General features: G+C 45.7%; 1 protein-coding gene across 3 annotated transcripts; it reads right to left on the bottom strand.

Moving 5' to 3' along the window:
- Window positions 1–4,702: 4,702 nt before the first annotated feature.
- Window positions 4,703–21,655, bottom strand: slc25a22a (solute carrier family 25 member 22a). Of its 3 annotated transcripts, XM_030366796.1 has the most exons (12): window positions 21,334–21,655; window positions 16,442–16,466; window positions 16,246–16,410; window positions 15,844–15,969; window positions 15,654–15,709; window positions 14,738–14,828; window positions 13,887–13,941; window positions 12,711–12,771; window positions 11,917–12,061; window positions 11,175–11,329; window positions 10,733–10,808; window positions 4,703–10,615 (listed from the first exon to the last, which is right to left on the bottom strand). In XM_030366796.1, the coding sequence occupies exons 3-12, from the start codon at window positions 16,263–16,265 to the stop codon at window positions 10,462–10,464; spliced, it is 939 nt and encodes a 312-aa protein (XP_030222656.1). In that variant the 5' UTR covers window positions 16,266–16,410; window positions 16,442–16,466; window positions 21,334–21,655; the 3' UTR covers window positions 4,703–10,461. The 3 variants fall into 3 exon arrangements, with proteins under 3 accessions (XP_030222656.1, XP_030222657.1, XP_030222655.1); XM_030366797.1 differs by lacking the exon at window positions 16,442–16,466 and having other exon boundaries at window positions 16,246–16,372; XM_030366795.1 differs by having other exon boundaries at window positions 16,246–16,466; window positions 21,334–21,649.
- Between the last annotated feature and the right edge of the window lie 25 nt (window positions 21,656–21,680).

The following is a 21,680-nucleotide window of genomic DNA, read 5'->3' on the forward strand; positions in this document are numbered from 1 at the left end:
CTCCTCTCTCTCTCCTTCTCTCTCTCCTCTCGCTCTCTCCTCTCTTCTCTCTCTCTCTCTCTCATCTCTTCTCTCTCTCTCTCTCTCTCTCTCTCCACACACACGGAGAACACTATGTCTCCTCTCTCTCTCTCTCTCTCTCTCTCTCTCTCTCTCATCTCTCTCTCTCTCTCTCTCTCTCTCTTTGCCCACAAACACACGCACAACACACACCTACACACAGTACACACAACACACACACACACACACACCATGCACACACACACACCACGAACACACACACGCCACAAAGACACACACAGCAGCTCTCCTATAACCAAGTGCTTAAGCAGCTGATGCTCAGAGGACAAACCACGGTGAAGGGAAGAGTGACTTTTGAGAAAGTGATAGTAACTCTTGGGTACAGTCGAGCAACCTTTATGTGAGCTATAGTTTAATTCTGTTCTAATTTAATATTTTAATTGAATTATTACGTGGCCCTCATGAGGAGTAGTGGTCGTCATGGAGCAGTGTTTGAGGAGGTCGTGGTCTTCATGAGGAGGTAGCCGTCTTCATAGATAGATAGATAGATAAATAAAGATAGATAAATGCTTAATAATCCCAGGGGGAAATTATTTTTGTCACGAACTCCAGATATACATACACAAATTTAAGAATAAATATAATATAAATATAATAGCCTATTATATATATATATAGCCTACATATATATAATACTTATACATACATAAAAGATAAAAGATACACCTAAGAAATACAAATATACAAATAACATAAATTTAAGGACAATATAAATATATATACAACACCATATATACATACATATACATACTTCAGTGTCTGAGGAGGTAGTGGTCTTCAGTGTCTGAGGAGGTAGTGGTCTTCAGTGTCTGAGGGGTAGTGGTCTTCAGTGTCTGAGGAGGTAGTGGTCTTCAGTGTCTGAGGAGGGTAGTGATCTTCAGTGTCTGAGGGGTATGGTCTTCAGTGTCTGAGGAGGTAGTGGTCTTCAGTGTCTGAGGAGTAGGTCTTCAGTGTCTGAGGAGGTAGTGGTCTTCAGTGTCTGAGAGTAGTGGTCTTCAGTGTCTGAGGAGGTAGTGGTCTTCAGTGTCTGAGGGGTAGTGGTCTTCAGTGTCTGAGGGGTAGTGGTCTTCAGTGTCTGAGGGGTATAGTGGTCTTCAGTGGTCTGAGGAGGTTGTGGTCTTCAGTGTCTGAGGGGTATAGTGGTCTTCATGTCTGAGGAGGTTGTGGTCTTCAGTGTCTGAGGGGGGTAAAGTGGTCTTCAGTGTCTGAGGGGGTAGTGAAAGTACATGTGATGAACGCTGGATGAAAACCATGCAGGATTTCTCACCATCCTACTTAATGCAGATTAAAGACAGCGAGCGTCTTTCAAATGAAATTAGTTGATTTGAAGATAGCTCAACATTCAAATATCTGATGCAATATAGTGTTCACAGGCCGTTTTGAATACAATCAAATACAATGGAGAGTCCAAAGTCCCTAGCCGTCGACCTTGACTGAGCCCTGGAAAAGCTAGAGTGGAGAATCTTTTCTCTTTCCATTTCATTTGTCCTGGTTTAAATCTGCAGGTGTTGCTGAAAGCTCTTGTTGCTAAACCATGGTTCTTGTTGGTTGCATAATTGCATTCAACCTTAACCTTTCGATGGAAAATGATTGTGGTGAAGGCTGCTGACCCCCCCAGCCCGACCTCTGACTTTGGATCATCCACCGATTTAATGTTGTTCGTGTCTTCCTCCGACACATGCGTATTTATCGGCTGGGATGTATAATATCCCCTGTCCTCTTGCCCCCCGCCCCCTTCAAAAACCTGATTCCCATTGATTTAGTGACCTATATGCACATCTCCCATCCCACTCGCTCCTCCTGGCTGGAGGTCTTCGTCTTTTCACCGCTCCGCCCCCGTCCCAAGCCCCCCTCCCCAGCCCCGTCCCCAGCCCCCGTCCCCAGCCCCCATCTCCTCCTCCCTCCCTTCACAGAGTCTTCTCCTCCCCGTCTCCCTCTTCTCCTCCTGTCCTCCTCCCTCCCTTCACAGAGTCTTCTCCTCCCGTCTCCCTCTTCTCCTCCTGTCCTCCTCCCTCCCTTCATAGAGTCTTCTCCTCCCGTCTCCCTCTTCTCCTCCTTTCCTCCTCCCTCCCTTATAGAGTCTTCTCCTCCCGTCTCCCTCTCCTATCCCTTTAGAGAGTCTGCGCCTCCCATCGACCCTCTTCTCCTCCGTTCCTCCCTTCAGAGAGTGTCTGCCCCTCCCCGTCTCCTTCTCCTCTCCCCCTCCCTCCCTTCAGAGAGTCTGCTCCTCCCCCTCTCCCCTTCCTGCTCCTGCCCTCCTCCGTTCCTCCCTTCAGAGAGTCTGTTCCTCCCCCTCTCCCTCTCCTCCTCTGTCCCTTCAGAAAGTCGTTCCTCCCCCTCTCCCTCTCCTCCTCTGTCCCTTCAGAGAGTCTGTTCCTCCCCCTCTCCCTCTCCTCCTCTGTCCCTTCAGAGTGTCTGTTCCTCCCCGTCTCCTCCTCTGTCCCTTCAGAGAGTCGTTCCTCCCCCTCTCCCTCTCCTCCTCTGTCCCTTCAGAGAGTCGTTCCTCCCCCTCGCCCTCTCTCCTCCTCTGTCCCTTCAGAGAGTCTGTTCCTCCCCCTCTCCCTCTCCTCCTCTGTCCCTTCAGAGTGGCTGTTCCTCCCCGTCTCCTCCTCTGTCCCTTCAGAGAGTCGTTCCTCCCCCTCTCCCTCTCCTCCTCTGTCCCTTCAGAGAGTCTGTTCCTCCCCCTCTCCCTCTCCTCCTCTGTCCCTTCAGAGTGTCTGTTCCTCCCCGTCTCCCTCTCCTCCTCTGTCCCTTCAGAGTGTCTGTTCCTCCCCGTCTCCTCCTCTGTCCCTTCAGAGAGTCGTTCCTCCCCCTCTCCCTCCCTCCTCTGTCCCTTCAGAGAGTCTGTTCCTCCCCCTCTCCCTCGCCTCCTCTGTCCCTTCAGAGTGTCTGTTCCTCCCCGTCTCCCTCTCCTCCTCTGTCCCTTCAGAGAGTCTGTTCCTCCCCCTCTCCCTCTCCTCCTCTGTCCCTTCAGAGAGTCAGTTCCTCCCCCTCTCCCTCTCCTCCTCTGTCCCTTCAGAGTGTCTGTTCCTCCCCGTCTCCCTCTCCTCCTCTGTCCCTTCAGAGAATCAGTTCCTCCTCGTCTCCTCTCCTCCTCTGCTCCTCCCCGTCTCCCTGCATCCTCAGACCCAGAGAAGCAGGAGGTGCTAATAATAGAAGCTTTAGACTAAAGAGGCCCATGGAAAAGATTCTACTGAGCATAAGACTCAAAACACATGGCTGGCCCAATGGCACACACACAAACACACACGCAGGTGTAAACGCAAACACACGTACAGCTACGCAAACACACACTAACACATACGCATACGCACACATCAACACACACAGACTTTTCAGGAGAGTCCTGGATTGGACTCTCCTGGAGTCCAATCCAGGAGAGTCCAGGAGAGACCGTCGTGAGACAGGTTAGTTTTACCCTACTGATGATGTGTCTTCTAAATGATTTATTTGAAATCATTTACTTCAAATAAATGATTTGAAGTAAGGTCAAAATACTGCACTTAACCTTGGGTTCAATACATTACAAAATAAAGCAAGTTAAGATTTGGGCATAATGCCACATACATTCCTTTGTTTCTTTTAGGTGACATCTCCAAAGACAAAAAGTATATCTGGAACAAAATAAAATAAAATACTCTGATTAAGGCACAGAAATAAAATTAAGAAATACTCAAGGCTTGCTGTATATCCAACTGTTCCCAAAAAAAACAGGAGATTATACCATGTGTATAATCTCCTGTTTGTGTAAACAAATGAGTAGATAGTCTGAAGAAAGGCATCCCTTGGAGACCTGGGGAAATATGATGGGAAATGAGTCTCTGAAATACGACCCATATGCCACCATCAGGCAAAGAGAAAAGGATATCACTGTTTTGCTACAACATTTTTTTTTCTTGTTCTGCACGGGTGTGTGGAGGGGTCACATGAGAGAGTTATTATGTAATTCTAGAAATGTAGAGGCATGGCTAGCAAAGAGCAGGGAAGGAAATGTTGTAAAGCGTAGCCTAATAGCCTATATGGAATACAAAACGCACCATCTCGTTGTGAAGAATGCATCTACTTAGTGTGACTAAAATATAGCATTCAAGCACTTGACTTATTAGTAATGCATTACAGTTCTCAAGCGTTTCACAATAAATTATAAATAATGTAGGCTGCGTTTCAGTGCTGAGTTATATCAGTGCTATCACACCAATTATTCAATGAAGGTTGCAGACGAAGAACAAAATGGGCTATAACTGCTGTTGCTGCAGCATTATATTATGCATATTCCAGATACATGATGAGGAATATAAACGTGCATATTGCTTCGTTCGCCAGTACATCTGTATGCACCTGTGGTGGTCTAAAAGCCAGTCATTTACAATCCCTTCCCATTCCCGCTGGGATACAAATCTCTTGCTACCCAACAGTGACATCTGGTGGATATTAAAGGAATCGACGCGTTGCCCCCTTAAATGAAGACGTCGCAGATGTAACCTAATCGTTCCCACTTTGACCTTCTGTTTGGTCGGTTGAGAAGTGACAGTTTGCCATCAGATTCTGCAAGCTCAGATCACACGCTAACTGAGCCATGAAAGACCATTTTGGTTCATGTATACCGACCAAAGCGCAGACATCAAGGTTAATTCAACATTTTATTCAACAGCAAGTTGTGGCAGGGAATACAAGATGTCATTACATACTTTTTTTTTTCATCGCATTGTAAACAACGACAATTACGTCACTCACCATGCATCTCGTCTTCCTCTCTTTGTCAGCGAGGGAGATGCAGGCAAGGTGTGGAGAACCTATATCCAAAGTGAAATAATGCACTGTGCTCTCCAGAGAGAGCATTGCATTGTCCTAAATGAGTCATTTATTGTTGTATTATTTGTGTGTGCATCTACGTGACGTGTCTACTTATTGCATATCGATAAGCTGGTTTGTTATTTTTTTCAGTGTCTCTTGCTGCTATGAATATTTGGACTAAAATCTAATAAAATCTTCACTCTATTTATAATATATCTCAGATTCTTACGTTACATTCTTATACGTGTTGTAAGTGATATAGGCCTATACGAACGACAGGACTGCAAGCCGTTCTTACCATTAAAGATCCGGAGCAGGCCTGAGAAGTGACCTCTTGTTTTCAGTTGAGCTTCCCAGGAACCTGGAATAAGCCCTTGACTTGAAGACTATACTTCACTTAACATGTAGTGAAACAAAATTTCAAAGCCGGGTTCCAGTTTTAAATCCATCTATTGTTAAGTTGTGAAAGTACTTTGATTTATGGGGGGTATTAACATCGAAGATCTTTATCAAGCTTGTTCGATTTGGATAAGTTGTCTCTTGTGCCTAATTATCCATTTGTGCTTTCTTGATTGTATACACTGATATATATTTGGGTTCATGGACCCTTGAGGAACAGGCTCTTCCTTAGTCTAGATGAGGGACAGTCTGATGAAGAGTATTGAAGTGTGTTGAAGAGAAGAGAAGAGTGGGACCAACGATAAGATAAATAAAACGTTGCAGTGTCACACTTACACAACGACATATATCACCTACAGCACTACACTGTTACGCATACACACACGCACAGTCTCACACACAATCATACGCACACATACAAGTGCACAAGGTCAATTAAACTTCACGGGTGCATTAAAACCAAATCATCAGCACAACAGATGACAAAAACAAAATATGAAATCATCTCAGTAAATTGGGAACAATCAAACCAATAACATTCAATTTTTTTCTCACAATTCCACTGACACCAAATAGGAATGAGATTACATAGCCTTTGGAATGTAGGGGGGGGGGGGGGGGGGGGGGATTACATCATCACCAGTACAGAAAGAAATGAAGCGAGATGGTACGGTTGGGCAGCTCTTTGTACTTGGTCTGTGGCTCGTCGCTATGGCTGCAGGTGTCCAGTGATGGTGGCGGTTTCTAGATGGCTTTCCCTCGCATGGACTCTGACTGATCAAACCCACGGCTTCAAGTGAAGAATCAGACAGTCTCGTTCACACACAAATCAATCTACGATCATTAGCGTCGCTCTGCGAGCCGCTCGGCGGCCAACAAACAACATAGGCACCAATATCAAGGAATATCGATGTCCAATTTCCAGCATTTTGTTAATATCTCCCTGTAGTTAATTATACGGCATTCACAGGAAGCTGAAAGCTTTACAAATAAATATAAATATGACATCATTATACAACACTCGTGACCAGCATTCTGGGAGACCAGAGACGCCACCATCAGCCCTCGAACAGGCGGTCATCATCATAAAGCATCATCATCTTTGCACATGGTAAAAAAAAAAAATCGAATCCGTTGCTGCAATTAATATACTTCATCATATGAACCATTTCCTTACAACATAAATCACCACAACATTGATGCAAAAAGGGGGGGCAGTGAAGAGGTAGGTGTGCAAATAAGCCGAATGTACAAAAACAACACTAAAAGATAAAGGTAATTATCCTCTGCATATGTACAACATCAGGACACGGGACACCTCAGAACACACAGGTTGCGCTACACTGCCGATAAAGATGATCCACAAATCATAATACAAGGTGCATTGTGTTTACAAGGGTGCAACAGCACACGTCTAGAGCTGCTGAGAGCGGGAGAGTGAGGAGAAAGTGGGTGGATAATGCACATCAAAGTCACCTTGATCTCAGACGAGATACAGCTCTATGGCAGGGTGTAACGCACACGCACGACAAAGGCTGTCCAAGCATTGGAGCATGGAGAAAACACACACTCTTTAAAGAAGAGCATGCATTCATTAGGCATCCTGTTAAAGGTCACATGCTGCCAGTCCGACATGCTGGCAGTCCGACATGCCGCCATTCAGATATGCCGCCATTTCGACATGCCCCCATTCTGACACCTTTTAGTACTGCCATTCCGACTGATCTATCAATCAGTGGCGCCGACGCAATTTCCGTCTCGTAAACGGTCGTTGCCATTTGAAACGCGTTGCCCAATCAGCGTTGAGCTTGACCCGACGTCACTGGCAGTGAGTAGTGACGCTTGCACAGAAGCATACGGCCGACATCTTTCTTTATTCTGGGTGGAAATAGTAACATAGTTACGCACATTTTTTGCGAGAAATGTGCATTTTACTTTCATAATGTTCGCTCGGTGAATGTGAAGGATGTTTGGTTTGATATTGATGACGAAGAGGGAACGCTCCGTTCACTTGATGGACAGTCTCTGGTTGCTAAGCAACCTCAACGTCTTGGCGGACTATATATCTGCTGATCAACACTACGAATGCTGGAAACACACCAGACACACCATGTGAAGTTATTTAACCCGATATTGTTATTTATATCTGAGATTATTTAACATTCCACCCTGTGCTGTTTTTAACTGACTCCAAGTGACCTGCTGCAGGTCCTGGCTCCTCTACGTCCGCCATGTTTTAATTCCGTTCACGAAGCATTCGGAATTCAAGATCGGACGCAATCGGACATGGTTGGAAATGGCATCGACCGTTTCAAATGGCAACGACCGTTTACGAGACGAAAATTGCGGCGCCGACTTCAGGTCAACATTGGGGGATCATAAATATTTCGTTAAAATGTGTTAAACCAAAAAGTAGCCATTTCAGTATTATTTATCTGTAAATTATTTGGTTAATTCCAAATTTTGTTTGGGATGATGTATGAAATAACCCATTCCATCAATTGACGACTGCATTTCCCAAGTGTGTTACGAGTGCTAGAGTTTCGTATTCGTTAGAGTTGGATTTAAACTCAATGCAGGACCACTATTGGAGTTGATTGGACGATCATTGGAACGAAATGAATTGTTTGATTCAGAACGAATCAAGGAATGGGCACAGTTAACTTCATATCGGCCCAAAGGCAATACAATGCCCTTTACAAAGGAGAAAGGTGAGAATATAGCCCGCCCCAGACCCACCCGTTTCCACACAAATTCTCGAAGGGGATCAATAATAATTAACCAACAGCTTTTGCCCATAGAAGGGAAATCCGTTAAACATGTTATAAAATATCCCTCAACCTTTTATTTTTACCTATAGGTTTCCACTAAAATGCCCTGTAAATATTCCCTCGCGGGCCGCATTAGTGCCAGGCAGCACACGGCAAATTAATCATGTATTTTTGTCTTGTCATCTCCCTGCTTCTAAAATGAGCGAACATCTCCGGCCAGCACTTGTCCGCCAAGTGGAAGAGCGCTTTCCACTGTGCAGATTAAATCGCGCAGCATTCCACTGTGCGATTATCCCTGTTGCGTATCCTCTCAGATTGTTGAAATCACATGCTCGATGCTTTAATCTTTCTATGTGTTTTTTAGTTAATGAGCGGGCTATAATTAGACCACGTTGGATATATAATTGCGGACAAAAGGAGACATTTCTTAGTGGATGCTGGAAACCAGGACATTTTAGCGTCCCGACAGGCTTTTGCTGGGACTCGGGACACGCAACTCAAAATGACGAATGTCAGTGTAGGACACTACATCGCATGCAACTAAGAAATGATCATATTAATTAATTAAAGTAAGCTACAATGATAATAGTAATGCAATTTATATTAATGACCTCATGTCGGAATGGCGGGACGTTCGAAAAAAATTTGAGTACCGTCGCTCCGACCATGAAAACAGAAATTGCCGGAGTGGTCCGGAGTACGGTCTGTCTGCGTCCTGCAAGACAGAGGCGTAACTTGTAGTAGGCACTTGTAGCAGGAGGAGGCGTGTCTTGTACTTTTCTAAATTGCGGTCCACGCGAGATCTTCCTCTTTTTGCGGTAATTTAAGTAGGCCTATTGTAAATCCCGGTTCACATATACGCGAGCTCTTCCTTGAAGTCGAAGTCTGAAGTTAAGATCATGTTAAGATTATTTTTATATAAGGCCTAATATTTGAGGTCCACTGCTACATACAGATCACTTCCGCGATTTAGAAAAGTACTAGACACGCCTCCTACTTCCATGATTTAGAAAAGTTCAAGACACGCCTCCTACTACAAGTTACGCCTCCTACTACAAGTCACGCCTCCGTCTTGCAGGACGCAGACGGATACTATTGAAAACAATGGAAGTGCCGCCACTACGACAATTAGACATCAGTGTCGGAGTGGCGTTATGTCTGAATGGAAGGCGGTCCCCCTGCTAAAAGCCCACCTATTGTCATGTACAATTCAGTGTTAGTATAATGCTCTTTGGGTACTGTCGCTGTATTCACGTGATGGATCATTTCTTTTAAACAAAATAACAAAATAATAACGATAAGAAGAGCGAGCTCGAACTGATCTGTAAACAATAGTCCCGCTGGGATCCAGGATCTCTAAGATAATATGGCTAAGGGTTGGTTTCAGGATGGGTTACAGTGCTCCTCCCCGGTGTAATTACAATAAACATTTAATTAATTTAATTAGCACCTTCTTCAATCAGGGGTACTGGCATTTACAGGCTTTTAGTGTGTGTACATATTAATGTGCAAAATAACTTGATTAAACGCTACGTCGTCTATTTGAAATGCATATCGTGTATAACTAGGTAGGTCCTGTATGATAGGTCCAACGAGACAGACTGTAGTAAGGGCTGAATGCAGACCTCGGACTAGAGCTGTCCTAATCATCGTGGAGCCACTGTCACGCAACGTCATATATATATATAATAATCTAGGTAAAGGCAATACAGGTCAGCCTCCAATAGACTGAATGGCAGAGTTCCTTACAACCAGTTGCAGCCAGGTGAGTGAGATGTCAGCGGTACATATCTGGGGAACGTTTGAAAAATATCCAAACGTCCTAGGGTTCTTTCTTTGAACCCGAAACATACACTTTACTCTAATTCATTGGATTGTATATCTGATCAATCATAAGGGGGTCTGGGGTCCTTGCAGCTAGAGATCGTTCCAGGGGAGATATGTACAGTGGATTGTGATAATCATCTCTCAATGTTACCAAGCCAACACCCCCTGATCGTCTGAGAGGACAGTGCTGGGTGGAAGCAAACGTGGTGGGAAGGTTTGCATGATTTGGGCAACCCGGGGCAATGCATCAACTCTGTCTCAACATTCACATCTCACAGCTCCACTCAATGTCAGGAAAGACTTATGGAAAGAACATAGAAAGGATATGTGTGCCTCATTACAGAGAGCTGGCTCTGCCCGCCTCCTGGCCTCGCATGGGACACGCTAGTCAGCCTGGCTCACAGAAGATTCCCCAAACGTTTGAAGTCTCCACATTCAACGGAACACACGCACAAAACAGAAAATCAACGCAACCTTCTTTTGTCGTCGCTTAATGAGATGAATCTTGATTGGTGAGTCGTGGCAATGCATGGTGGGAGGAAGGATAGGCAGAGAGGAGCAGTAGGAGGGGCATGAGGAAGGTTCCTTCCTATTTGTCCTTTTTGGGCAGCAGGGCCAGGAAGTACTCGGCCACGCCCAGGAAGTACACCACCTGGGCGATGCCGAAGAGCGGCGCAATGACCAGCGCGCGGCAGTAGGCTCCCTTCAGGAAAGCTCCGGGGCCCTCGTTGCGCAGGATCTTCCTGGAAACATAGGCAGCAGCCGGGGTTAATGTACTGCCGAACAATACCTCCGGAGCGTCTCATGTGTCGGCCGGCAGGACCACAATGAGAGCATTCAGCGGGAGATAATGGGGCTACCTGATACAGTCGACAACGCCGCTGTACGTGTCCTCCGTGCTGCCCCGGTTTAGGGACTGCAGCCGGGTCTTGATCACTGGAATGCAAAGCAAACAAAGGGAGGTCGTTCAGAGTTTTAAAAGTCTGCTTCCAGTCAAGGCCGTTGTATTCACGTCGCCCTTAAGCCCAGTGAGTCTCAGAGGGCTTCACAGGTCACATGGCACCACCCCCAGAACATCATCAAAAGTATTTAGAAGAATGTGACTTCTGGTCAGCGTAGTTTACAGCAAAGAAAAGCCCATGACTCACCAGTGATCTCTGATAACAAATTCAAAACCCTTTTACCCTCAGAGCCGATATCCCCACAGCTGCTACAGTACTTCAAAACTAATTATATCCAATCAGAAAACAAAGGGTTCAACGCCGTATCTATCACAGCCCTGAGATGAGGCCCGTCGCTCACCGTCGACAGGGTTGACAGCGACGGCGGCGGTGCTGCCGGCCAGACACCCGGAGAAGAAGGACACGTAGAAGGGGGCGGGGCCCTCCACGCCCCTCTTGCCCAGGTGGTTCAGGTTGGCGAACAGCGGGAAGTAGATAATGGAGAAAGGAACGTCCCTAAAAGAAAGGAACCAGGAGTATGAGATGGAGATCATCCCCCAAGGTGCTTCCGTTAATGTTGTTCACTGCTGTGTCGTAACATGCTTTCTGACCACTAGATGTCACTAGAGACAGATTTCCCCGTCATATCTTACCGTGAACCTTTTGCGCCTGTGCTACTGAGTTCATTATTTTCCCCTTGTGTCTATGCTGCCGTTCGGTTTATATAATGCCTGTCCTGGGAGTGCTCTTTTCTATGAACATTAACTATCGACAGAGTGGTAACCAAGGCAGAGTGAAGTGGGCTGCCGTGGGTTGTTATATTTATTGGTTTATTTCAGGGACATTGCACACTTAACAGTCAAACTGTAAGTGAGCCAGAGTTAGCCTAAGAGGCTAGCTTACATCCCTTGTACCCTGCCAGATATTCAAAAGGCAACTTAAAAATACAGAAATAAAATGCATGCTTAAACACAGATTAAAAAACAACATAGGGGACTCAGAACATACAGTAACAAATAGTAAGTATGAATTGACAGACAATAAAATGAGCAGAACACCCACAATAAAAGCCCATATACAGCAGAGGGTTGTGGAACAGGTACCTGAGTATGGTGGCGCCCAGGCCTTTGTACAGGCCGGCGATGCCCTTCTCCCTCAGCAGCATGCGCGTTAGCTGCATGGCAGTGGGCGATTTGGCCTCCACCGTGCCCGCCACCACCGTCTCCGGCATCAGCTTCCTCTGAGCCGCTGAAAAGCACGACATACAGTATGTAATGATGTTACAACGTCACAGGTCCTGGGAAAAAGACAGCAAACTGGCTGTGGCTTGTTGGATATAGCTTAGACTACAGCCCTCACAGCAGGAATAAAACAAGTCGTCATCTTAAGAATAAAAATTTGATTGGGTTCACTCATATTTCAGTCCCAAATGTCATCTCAGAGTAGTCAAAAATATGCAGTAGAATGATGCTTTAATAATTATCTTTTATAAACACAACACAATGACTTTAACAGAACCCAAACCAAACCAAAATTACTAGAAAAGGAATATATACATTTCAAATAATATAATTAAGACAGCAATAGGCAGATACAATACAAAAGCCTAAAAGGCAGCTCATTTCAATTGCTCTTCAATGTGTTCTGACTGTAGAGGACCACATATACCGCTAGGGTTGAAATTTTATCAAGACAACGTTGGTGGATCTATTAGGAAACACATTGGATTATCATAAAGTGAACACAACAACGGTGCAAATGTCAGAAAGATCATGGAAGTGCGGTGACAGCCTTTCTGGAGTTCTACTGGTGAAAATGTAATGTAATGTGTGAACACATGGGGCCGTCTTTCATCTACGTGTCCCTCATCTCCTCTGACACGTGTGCTTGTTCTTACCAATGCGTCCAGCATCTTGGAGCTGGATTTTCAACATCTCCATAGGAGTGGTGATAACAACCTGTGATGATGAGAGGTAGTTAACACCAGAGTTCTGTGCTTTTTACATTTAACGAGACCCTTGGTGGCTGGAGTCCTTGGGAACAGCCCCGTACACCAACAGTTGTAACGAGGTAATTAGTGATGCACAGAGCCTGTGGCCCGTGTAAATCTACTGGTCTCTGTTAGCGAAATGTCAAGTGTTATTTTCTGGCTAAGCCCATGCAGTAGTAACCAGTTAAGTGGATTATAGGTGAGATGACCATGTTCCGCGAAACAACCGTAATCGGATCCAAGGTCTGTTAGAGCTAATCTAATCACAGGCTCGCTTCCTCTGCCCTCCTCGACAACAACCTCCCTGACTCGCTACAGCACTCCTCTCTCTGTGACTTATCTCTCAGCTTCTCAACCTGTGGGACAGGTACCGTACACTAGTGGTATGCCAGGGAACTGCCTGTGCTAAATAAATACATTTTAAATACCGTTCAGAAAATGGTGTAATGGTTTAATAGTGGTGATTTGTAATGTTTCCAGTGATGTTTTGGTTAATTTGTGTTAACACGCTGGGAGCAGCGTTTAGCAGCGTTGCTGACTTTTCTTTCCCCCTGGTTCCTACTGGCCAGGGCCTTCTGCAGTAATGATTGTGATGGGCTGGCCCTCTGCTCAGCCATTACATGTTACCTATTCCTGACCTTGCATACGAGCCTGTCCACAAAGGTCCTTATGACAATTTACTGGTGACCCTTAAGGCTAAGGTTGGGATTCTGTCTTATTTGATCTATCAGCACTGAAAAACCTTTTGTTAGTGGAATAGTAAACCAACAGTTTTAAGAAATAACCTACTCCATGCCAGTAAGCACTGAATTATGTCCTGACGAACGTGATGTCCATTGTGGATTGTCTTTGCTCTTGGGGAAGGGAATTGGGTTTGTACTGGGAAACAGGAATAAAAGGGCCCTTAGTTTGAGCCGGGGGGATGTCCATTGTGAATTTCTAGGGTGGAATTCTCTTTGCTCTTGGGGAAGGGAATTGGGTTTGTACAGGGAAACAGGAATAAAAGGGCCCTTAGTTTGAGACGGGGGGCTGGGGCCCTGGCGGGGTCTTTACTGTGATACTGTTCATGAAGCTCTCACTCACCTGGCATGTACCGGCCCCGCAGCCAGCCAGCATCTCCTTCACCAGGGTGAGTTTCCTGGGCAGGGAAAGAGGAGATGGAGGAGGTGGAGACAGGGGTACTGAGTGACGAAGGCCAGCGTGGGCAGGTTTATCTGTTGGCTGTATAGGAGCGGAGAGAACCCACCCTGCTAATCTCTGTCTCATGTTTCAACACAACAGCCGAGTGCTGATTAATAATTCACAAGTCGAGCGGCCGTGCAGACCGAGTCAATGATTCGTTGGGCCGGTGTGTCGCCATAGCGATGGCTACAGATGCCCCAGATACTCTGTTAGGTTGTGTACGCGGACAGCGAGGGATGAGAGCCACTACGACTATTCAGCACAATGAACACCTGCACTTCACTGGAATGAGGTTCAGCAAACACGGTTTCAACGAACAATAGAAGATAGAGGTTGGCCTTTAGATTCTAGAATTTTGTATTACCTATATATATATATATATATGGCAATATCTTTTTTCATATTTCAGTTTTCTGTCCTTCTTTGGGTGCATTAATTAGTAATACATTAAGCAGCCGAATCTCCCAGCCAACTCAGAACACCCAGTATAATGAGAGGAACGGGCTATTGGAGTCACAATTGCATTTTAATTGAGTGACTCCTTTGCCCCCCGGCCCGCCATTGATCTAAGACTGTGGTTCAGAGTAATTCTTCTCTTTCCACTGTGTGTGATCCAGGGCGATGTGGAGCATTGAATGCTGCTCCGGGGAGGAGGTCCGCGTCTCGAGGCGTGCCTTGGTGTGAGGTTACGTGTATGGGAACACACCGCGCCAACAGGGTGGGTGAGCGGGCGTGTGTGTTTCAGGCCTTACCCGTCCACGCTCAGGTGTTGTCTGAAGAAATCATTTGCCGCCAACTTGATGGCTTTCTCTGGCGTGACGAGGGTCAGGTTCACCGCCGCTCCTGGGTGGAGGACAACCAGAGGAACAGAAAACACACTTTTTAAACAACGGTACCGCGTCACTCTGTCCACTGAAATTACAAATGGGACACATTTTTGTACTGATCTAACAACTGGTTTTCCACTGCTCATTCACCTGCACAGATGTCCAACACAACAGTCTGCCAAATGGCAGAGAGGGGTCGAGCGTGTTGCTTAAGGACACCTCAACAGTGTTTGCCAGCAGAAGCCTGAGGGATCAAACCGGCGATCTCAGTTTACTGAGTGACCAGGAAGCAGTGACTTGACCTGCTGTACGGAGCCGTCAGACACAAAGCCTGATGGAGACAGTGGCTGGACACATTTTAAAGATGACTAACCCTTTCAAAATGTCATCATTCTAAAAAAAGGCATAGTTTAAACTGCCAGGTGGTGTGCTAATATTTACACCAAAGAGACCAATCGCAAATATATATATTAGCTTGTTTATGTTGGGATCACAACAGTGCTGAACTGTGACGGACTGAATCGATAGACTTATGTGTGTAGGTTTTCGTATTTCTATATGTGATTATTCCACTGTACACTAGAGGGCCAGCTTGATCAACTCTGCAGCAAAACAACCAAAATAAAATCTCTCTTTAGTAAGAATAGAAGATGGAGGAAACTCCATTTTACTTTAAGACCCCCCCCCATACAAAGGTTTTTCAATGATGTTACATCACAGGCTACTTCCATACAGAATTGATTGTGCCAAGATTGTGACATCCAAAGGATAGTAAGTACTATTGTACTGCACCTTGTTGTAGTTGTGTGTATTATTATGAGCTCGACCTCAGAAAACATACCTCTGTACATGCCAAAATATCCCTCTGAGCGAATAGTCTTGATAAGGCAATCAGACCTGCAATGCAACAGGGAAAAATATTTTCATGGGCACGTTTATCTTTGGCTGTATCCCAGGGCAGTGAAAACAAACATGATTAATCCCGCTGCACGCGCTGGGTGTTGCTGCGAGGGAGATTCCACCATACGCACATGCTGGTGTAAAGGCGGCATCCATTCTGCTGGTTCTGGAGGCGGGTCTTTGCCAGGTCAATGGGGAACACACATGTCACTCCAATCAGGCCAGCGATACCCCCATTGATTAATTTGGCAGGCAAACTGTTTCAAAAGAACAGAGAACAACCACAAAATAAAAAAAAAATTGCAACGATCGTGCAAGCATGAAAATGCAAACACAAGTAAAGAAACCGATGATGTCAATTAAGTAAAGAAACCTAGAATGTAAAGTAAGCAAAGAAACCTAGGTGGTAAAGTAAGTTAAGAAACCTAGGATGTAAAGTAAGTAAATAAACCTAGTATGTAAAGTAGTAAAGAAACCTATGATTTAAAGTAAGTAAACCTAGGATGCCAAGAGTCTCCACATTACCGTCTTACCTGATCTGCTTGTCCGCCATTTATCTGGTCCCTTCCGCTGGTCAAGCCTTCAGAGAGTAGTCTCCTCAGATGCTGGTCCGGCCGTCCTTCTGTGTGTCCGTGTGACTGACACCGTGAACCTGTCGTCCTGTGGGTGTTTGGAAAATGAAAACAGAGGTTTTCCGTTGGTATTCTCGACGCCTTGAACAGCACCTGCCTTGTCTGCCGGGGCTGGTTTAGGTCTGTGACATAAAGGGGAAAATCACAACGATTAGACAAGCGTTTAGGAAACTGTGGCTCACATAGAAAATGCTGAAGAAATTCAGGTACTTTTCCAAAATAAAACATGCAACATTGTTTCCAATACATAGTTGTTGGAGAATTAAATCTATGGATCATAAGATCAATAGATACAAAATATTGGTCATTAAAATTGGTTCAAAGTACTCTGCAGAGCAGGTTGTAATCCAACCCAGTCAAATGTGGCTGAATGAAAAGTGGGCCAGGTCTAGAGGAGAGACACAACAAACCAGACAAGGCCCTTCATTCCACCGGGAAACGATGGATTCACATTATCTGGCAACACACCCAGCGCCGACAGCTGGCACCAAACAGAGCCATCTGACAGGATTCAATCAATATACGTATTTTTACAACGTATTAAATAAATCGAGGGACTGCCTCAAATAGTTGGCCTTCATATCATTGAAAGAACCGAAGCTAAGAGGATTTGTAGAGTTGGTAATTGGACACACAATGTCCACACACACACTCTGGACCTCCATCCATGGCTCTCTGGTCTGATGCAGGTCAAACACATCTGTCCACAGTGAGCATTTCCTCTATGCCACAGTAGAGGCTCCAGACACAAAAAAATACGTTTTCCCTTTGCGTTCCACCCCCTCCATCCACCAATCACAGCTTCCCTCTGAGCCTTTCAGCCCCCCCCCCCCCCACACACACACACACACACACCGCTCTCTATTCCTCTTGGTCACGACTCACAACCAGCTCTGACGGTTTTCTCCTCTTTGCTGACGTGTGTGTCAGTGTGTGACGAGCAGGCCCACGAATGTTTGTTATTCTCGGTGTGGGGGAGGGGGTTGGGGTCAGGGGTTAATCCCGCTGGCCTGATGCTCGTTGAGAGACGAGGCTCAGCGTGATTATGGTGGTGTCTGGTCACCTGATGATAGCATGCATGCAGCTGTGGCCGCGGGTTCGGCCCATAGGGATCCAGAGGTGCGCCTGTGTGCGTGTGTGTGTGCGCGTGTGCGTGTGTGGTAGGGTGAGTGGTAGCCCAGGCACTCAGCTGCGGTGATAGTCATCCGTCTCCTCCCCCTTTGACCTTGAACCTCGAAGGCCCCGGCTCTCACTCTCTTTTCCCCTTTTGTTTCCTCACTTCCTGTCACGTACTTCCTCCTACGGAGGGTCCTGTGGGTTCGTCCGAACCACTGAGTTCACACACTTCTGTGAGCTAGCGCGTGACACAACACTGCATGTGTCATGAGGAACGAATAAGCCGGCTTCAATATAGAACTGCGGGGGAAGAAGACATTGTCTGTGTGTGTATGTCTGTGTGTGTATGTCTGTGTGTTTGGGTCTGTGTGTGTATGTCTGTGTGTGTATGTCTGTGTGTGTATGTCTGTGTGTTTGTGTCTGTGTGTGTATGTCTGTGTGTGTATGTCTGTGTGTGTGTGTCTGTGTGTGTATGTCTGTGCGTGTGTGTGTGCGTGCGTGCGTGTGCGTGCAGCGCGTGCGTGCATGCGTGCGTGCGTGCGTGCCTGCGTGCGTTTGCGTGTGGATGTGTGTTTATGTGTGGGACGTGTCTGTGTCTTGTCTCGCCAAGGACACTGCAGTCTGACAATCAGCTGCCAAATCCAACATTTTTCCTCTCACTACCCTGAGGATAAAGTAGGGCGCTGTGAAGCCTGAGTCTGCACTCTGGTCCGAGCGCCCTGCGCGGCCCGGCCAGCAGCGGGCAGCATGGGCCGCTGTCTGCTCGTGACGGTTTGAGTCTGTCAGGAGGCACACAGTGTCTCCAGTCATAGTGTCTGTGAGTGTGTGTATGTGTGTGTGCACAGAACAGTGGCAGTCACTTATTCATGAGGATCTGAAATCCTTCTGTGCTCACTGACCAGTCACATTGCAGGAACTACTTTATACATAAAATGACACGGTACAAAAATTACCAAAAAACATTGAGGATCATTGTTTCAAACATCTCTATAATACATTTTCGCCTAACCTCAAACAAAACACGGCCCCCTTAAAATGGAGTCTTTCTGTGTGACCTGTGTGCGAAATGTTGTAAATACGGCAGACATTGTCTTTAACCTTAGAACCTCAGAAGTAGCAGATAAGCAGCACTAGTGGGTCAACAACAGAGAAGGTACAACCCTGCTAGCCTGCTGCGTTAAACTGATCCTGGACCAGTGGACCCTGGACCAGTGGACCCTGGGCCTTAACGTTGAATGAGTGAATGTTTGAAGGGTCGTGAAAAGATATAGAGCACTTGCATTGTCTGACAGATAAAACCGACTAGGTCCCATCCCTGTCTTTGTGCAAACGTTTATCACAGCAGGCCTGGAGGTAAAAACTGAGACGCGAAGCATACCCAGTAACGTTTACCACAAAGCAATGCCTTCAGTTTCCTGTCAATGTCATGAGTCAGGGAAAAGGAATAGATAGAGAGATATCAAGGCTGCATTTGTCACAAATCAATGTGATATTTGGCAATGTTACTGCAATATCTCGGGGGAAAGACCTCGAAGATACACACCAATCGTTGGGTTTTGGAGATACTGTATAGCCGGACTGAGAACGAACACAGCAGGGCACCTCATCGCTCTCATAGTGAGAGTCGTCCCAGTGTTTTTCCATCGACCATCTGGATGCGTTTGGAGCAACCCCTGGGGTATTATAACCAACAACTTATGAGTCTGACGGCTGGAGAGTCCGGGTGGATCCAAACCGTTCACATATCGAACCAGGAGTGGACCCTGCCAGGGTAAACGGGGACATCTGGTCTTGAGCCGATGTCTGGGGCTCAAGACCAGACCCACATGTGTTAAACGGGGAGCGAAGCCGATTATAAACTTCTGCTCTCTGGCTCTTTGTGATATCATATGCGTTTAACATATTGGCCAATGTCGAACATAGTTCTCCTTTAATCAAAGCAATTCTTCGTGTAATCAGTTGTTGTACTTGCAATGACTTGTACTCTCAAGTCATTGCAGTAACATGCGATTGAGGGAGAAAAACTGTTTTCCTGGAGTCGTGTTTCCTGTAGCTACACAAGATTAAAGAGGTTATGTAAGAGATGGGAGATTATGAAGGATGGTGTGTAACAAAATACCAAAACACCGGGGCCGTCAGCGACTCCGTGGCTCACGTGACTTAGAGTAGAGTTCAAGAAACTGAAGAATCACATGTGGCTCCCCAAAAAGAACAAGGACGCCTCTTGTTCCTGCAGTTGCAAGCAGTACGACTAAACGCTCGCATAAGCATCTGGGGTTTGAAGCCTGAAGGAGATAAATAACTGATCACTGCGTGACGCAGGGGTCTATGTATTTCCTTAGCTGCACTGATTACATAGATGTGAATATCATAATGTTGACCTTTACCTTGGCATTTCTCCAGTTAGCCATGGATAGGATATTCCACGAACGAAATGCATTGACACAAAGGGGATGCAGTTGTTGTGGCCGTTCATCATCAAATGTCCATGTTATATGTTTGTATACGGACGTTCATACAATGTAACGGAAATAACAATGGATGTAACGTCGCTGTGTCACAGATAAATCTGATTATGGTCTCCTCTTCCCTCTCCCTGCATTGGGATTATAAAGCTGATGCCTATTTATAGCAAGTCTCTCCATTCACTTCCTGTGGAGTCAGGGTTATGATTTAGAAATGGCTCTGCCAATGCATTACCTTCTATTACAGCCAATACGTTTTCATTATATTGCACCTCATGTATTACACTGGTAAGAATGGGATGCTGAATATGGACAAATGTCAAGTATCTGCATCCAGCAGCCAGTAGTGGACCACCTAGTCTCCTGTTCAATGTTTCCACTGAATCAATATGACATAGCATCAAAGAACATATATATAACCTTCATGTTGAAGCCTTTAAAATAATACAGAAGACTGGGATGTCCTTTTAATTCTGCACATAAATGCCAGTGACGACGCTGATTGATAGTCTACTAAATGCAACACTTAAGCTTTATATCCCGATTAAATTCATGTTCACCAGAAGTATTATGTGTGAGTCATTATGGCACAAACTGTTGAGCAAATTAATAATTATACAAATTTAATCTGAAGCAGCCCTAAATCGTAGGGATTTAATAAGAACCTTATATTGTTCACAATTTCATTAATGTTTAAAAATAATAAATGAATAAGTAAATCGATTGCATATCTTGATATGGTTATATGTGTATAGCCTAATGTAATGCATTTTTAACAAAAATGCAGCTTTGTGAATTAAAACACCTAAAGTAACTTGACGGTTTGTAACAAGGGAAAACTACTGCTACAACAAAATCCAGAGGAACCCTGACCCGAAAGAGCAGATCATTCAGGTGTAGGGTCGCAATAAAACATTGATTTCTAGAGACGTGATTAGATTACACCTGTTCATTGTTAAAAGTAACATGATAACGGAGTCACACGGGGATGCTGTAAACCAGTCTGCACTAGCCCAGTACCTGAATGGTTACACAATTAAGACAATCATTGCTTGAGGCGCACTTTGATCTGCACTACGCAACGACTGTCAGACCAACACTACTATAACTATACATCCTAAAATACAAGGACTACTACCATGCGACGGGGAGCCTCATTACAGGAAACCCGATCTGCTCATAACGGGAATCATCCGTCGCTGCCTTTGAAAAGAGCGACGGAACCCAATGAGGATCTTTGCGCCTATAATGTCTAGTTAGTGTGCAATACAGCCTGCATTAACCACCTTATCTCCAGGTACATGGTTCAAGTCAAGGATGCCCAGCTCCTGAACAGCGGTCTCCGTTATTTCACTGCATGCCATGCATCAGCTAGAATCACGCTATTCTGCGGTCGCCGGGTACATACCTTATGGAGACTGATCCTCTATCTGTGACTGAAAACTTCGGCTTTAAATATCACGATTCACAAGGGATAGCTTTGGCTGACAGGTCGACGATGGCTAAAGTACCGGTGTTGGTAGCATTAAGGTTGAATGGAGGTAGCGAGTGGGAGGAGGAGCGCAGGAGGGAGGGCTGGATGTGGAGACCGGGGATGGGTCTGAACTGGGGAGAGGCCCTCTAGTGGTACGGGAGAGGAGTGCAGGCACGCTTTACTCTAACGGTGAATATAAAGGTGCTGTGTGGGGGATGGATGGAGGATAACGCGTAATCGTGACGCGTCTCCTCAACCCAATGACCTTGAAAGCCGAAATA

The sequence above is a fragment of the Gadus morhua genome, chromosome 9 (genome assembly GCF_902167405.1).
Source record: "Gadus morhua chromosome 9, gadMor3.0, whole genome shotgun sequence".
In the NCBI taxonomy this organism is placed as follows: Eukaryota; Metazoa; Chordata; class Actinopteri; order Gadiformes; family Gadidae; genus Gadus; species Gadus morhua.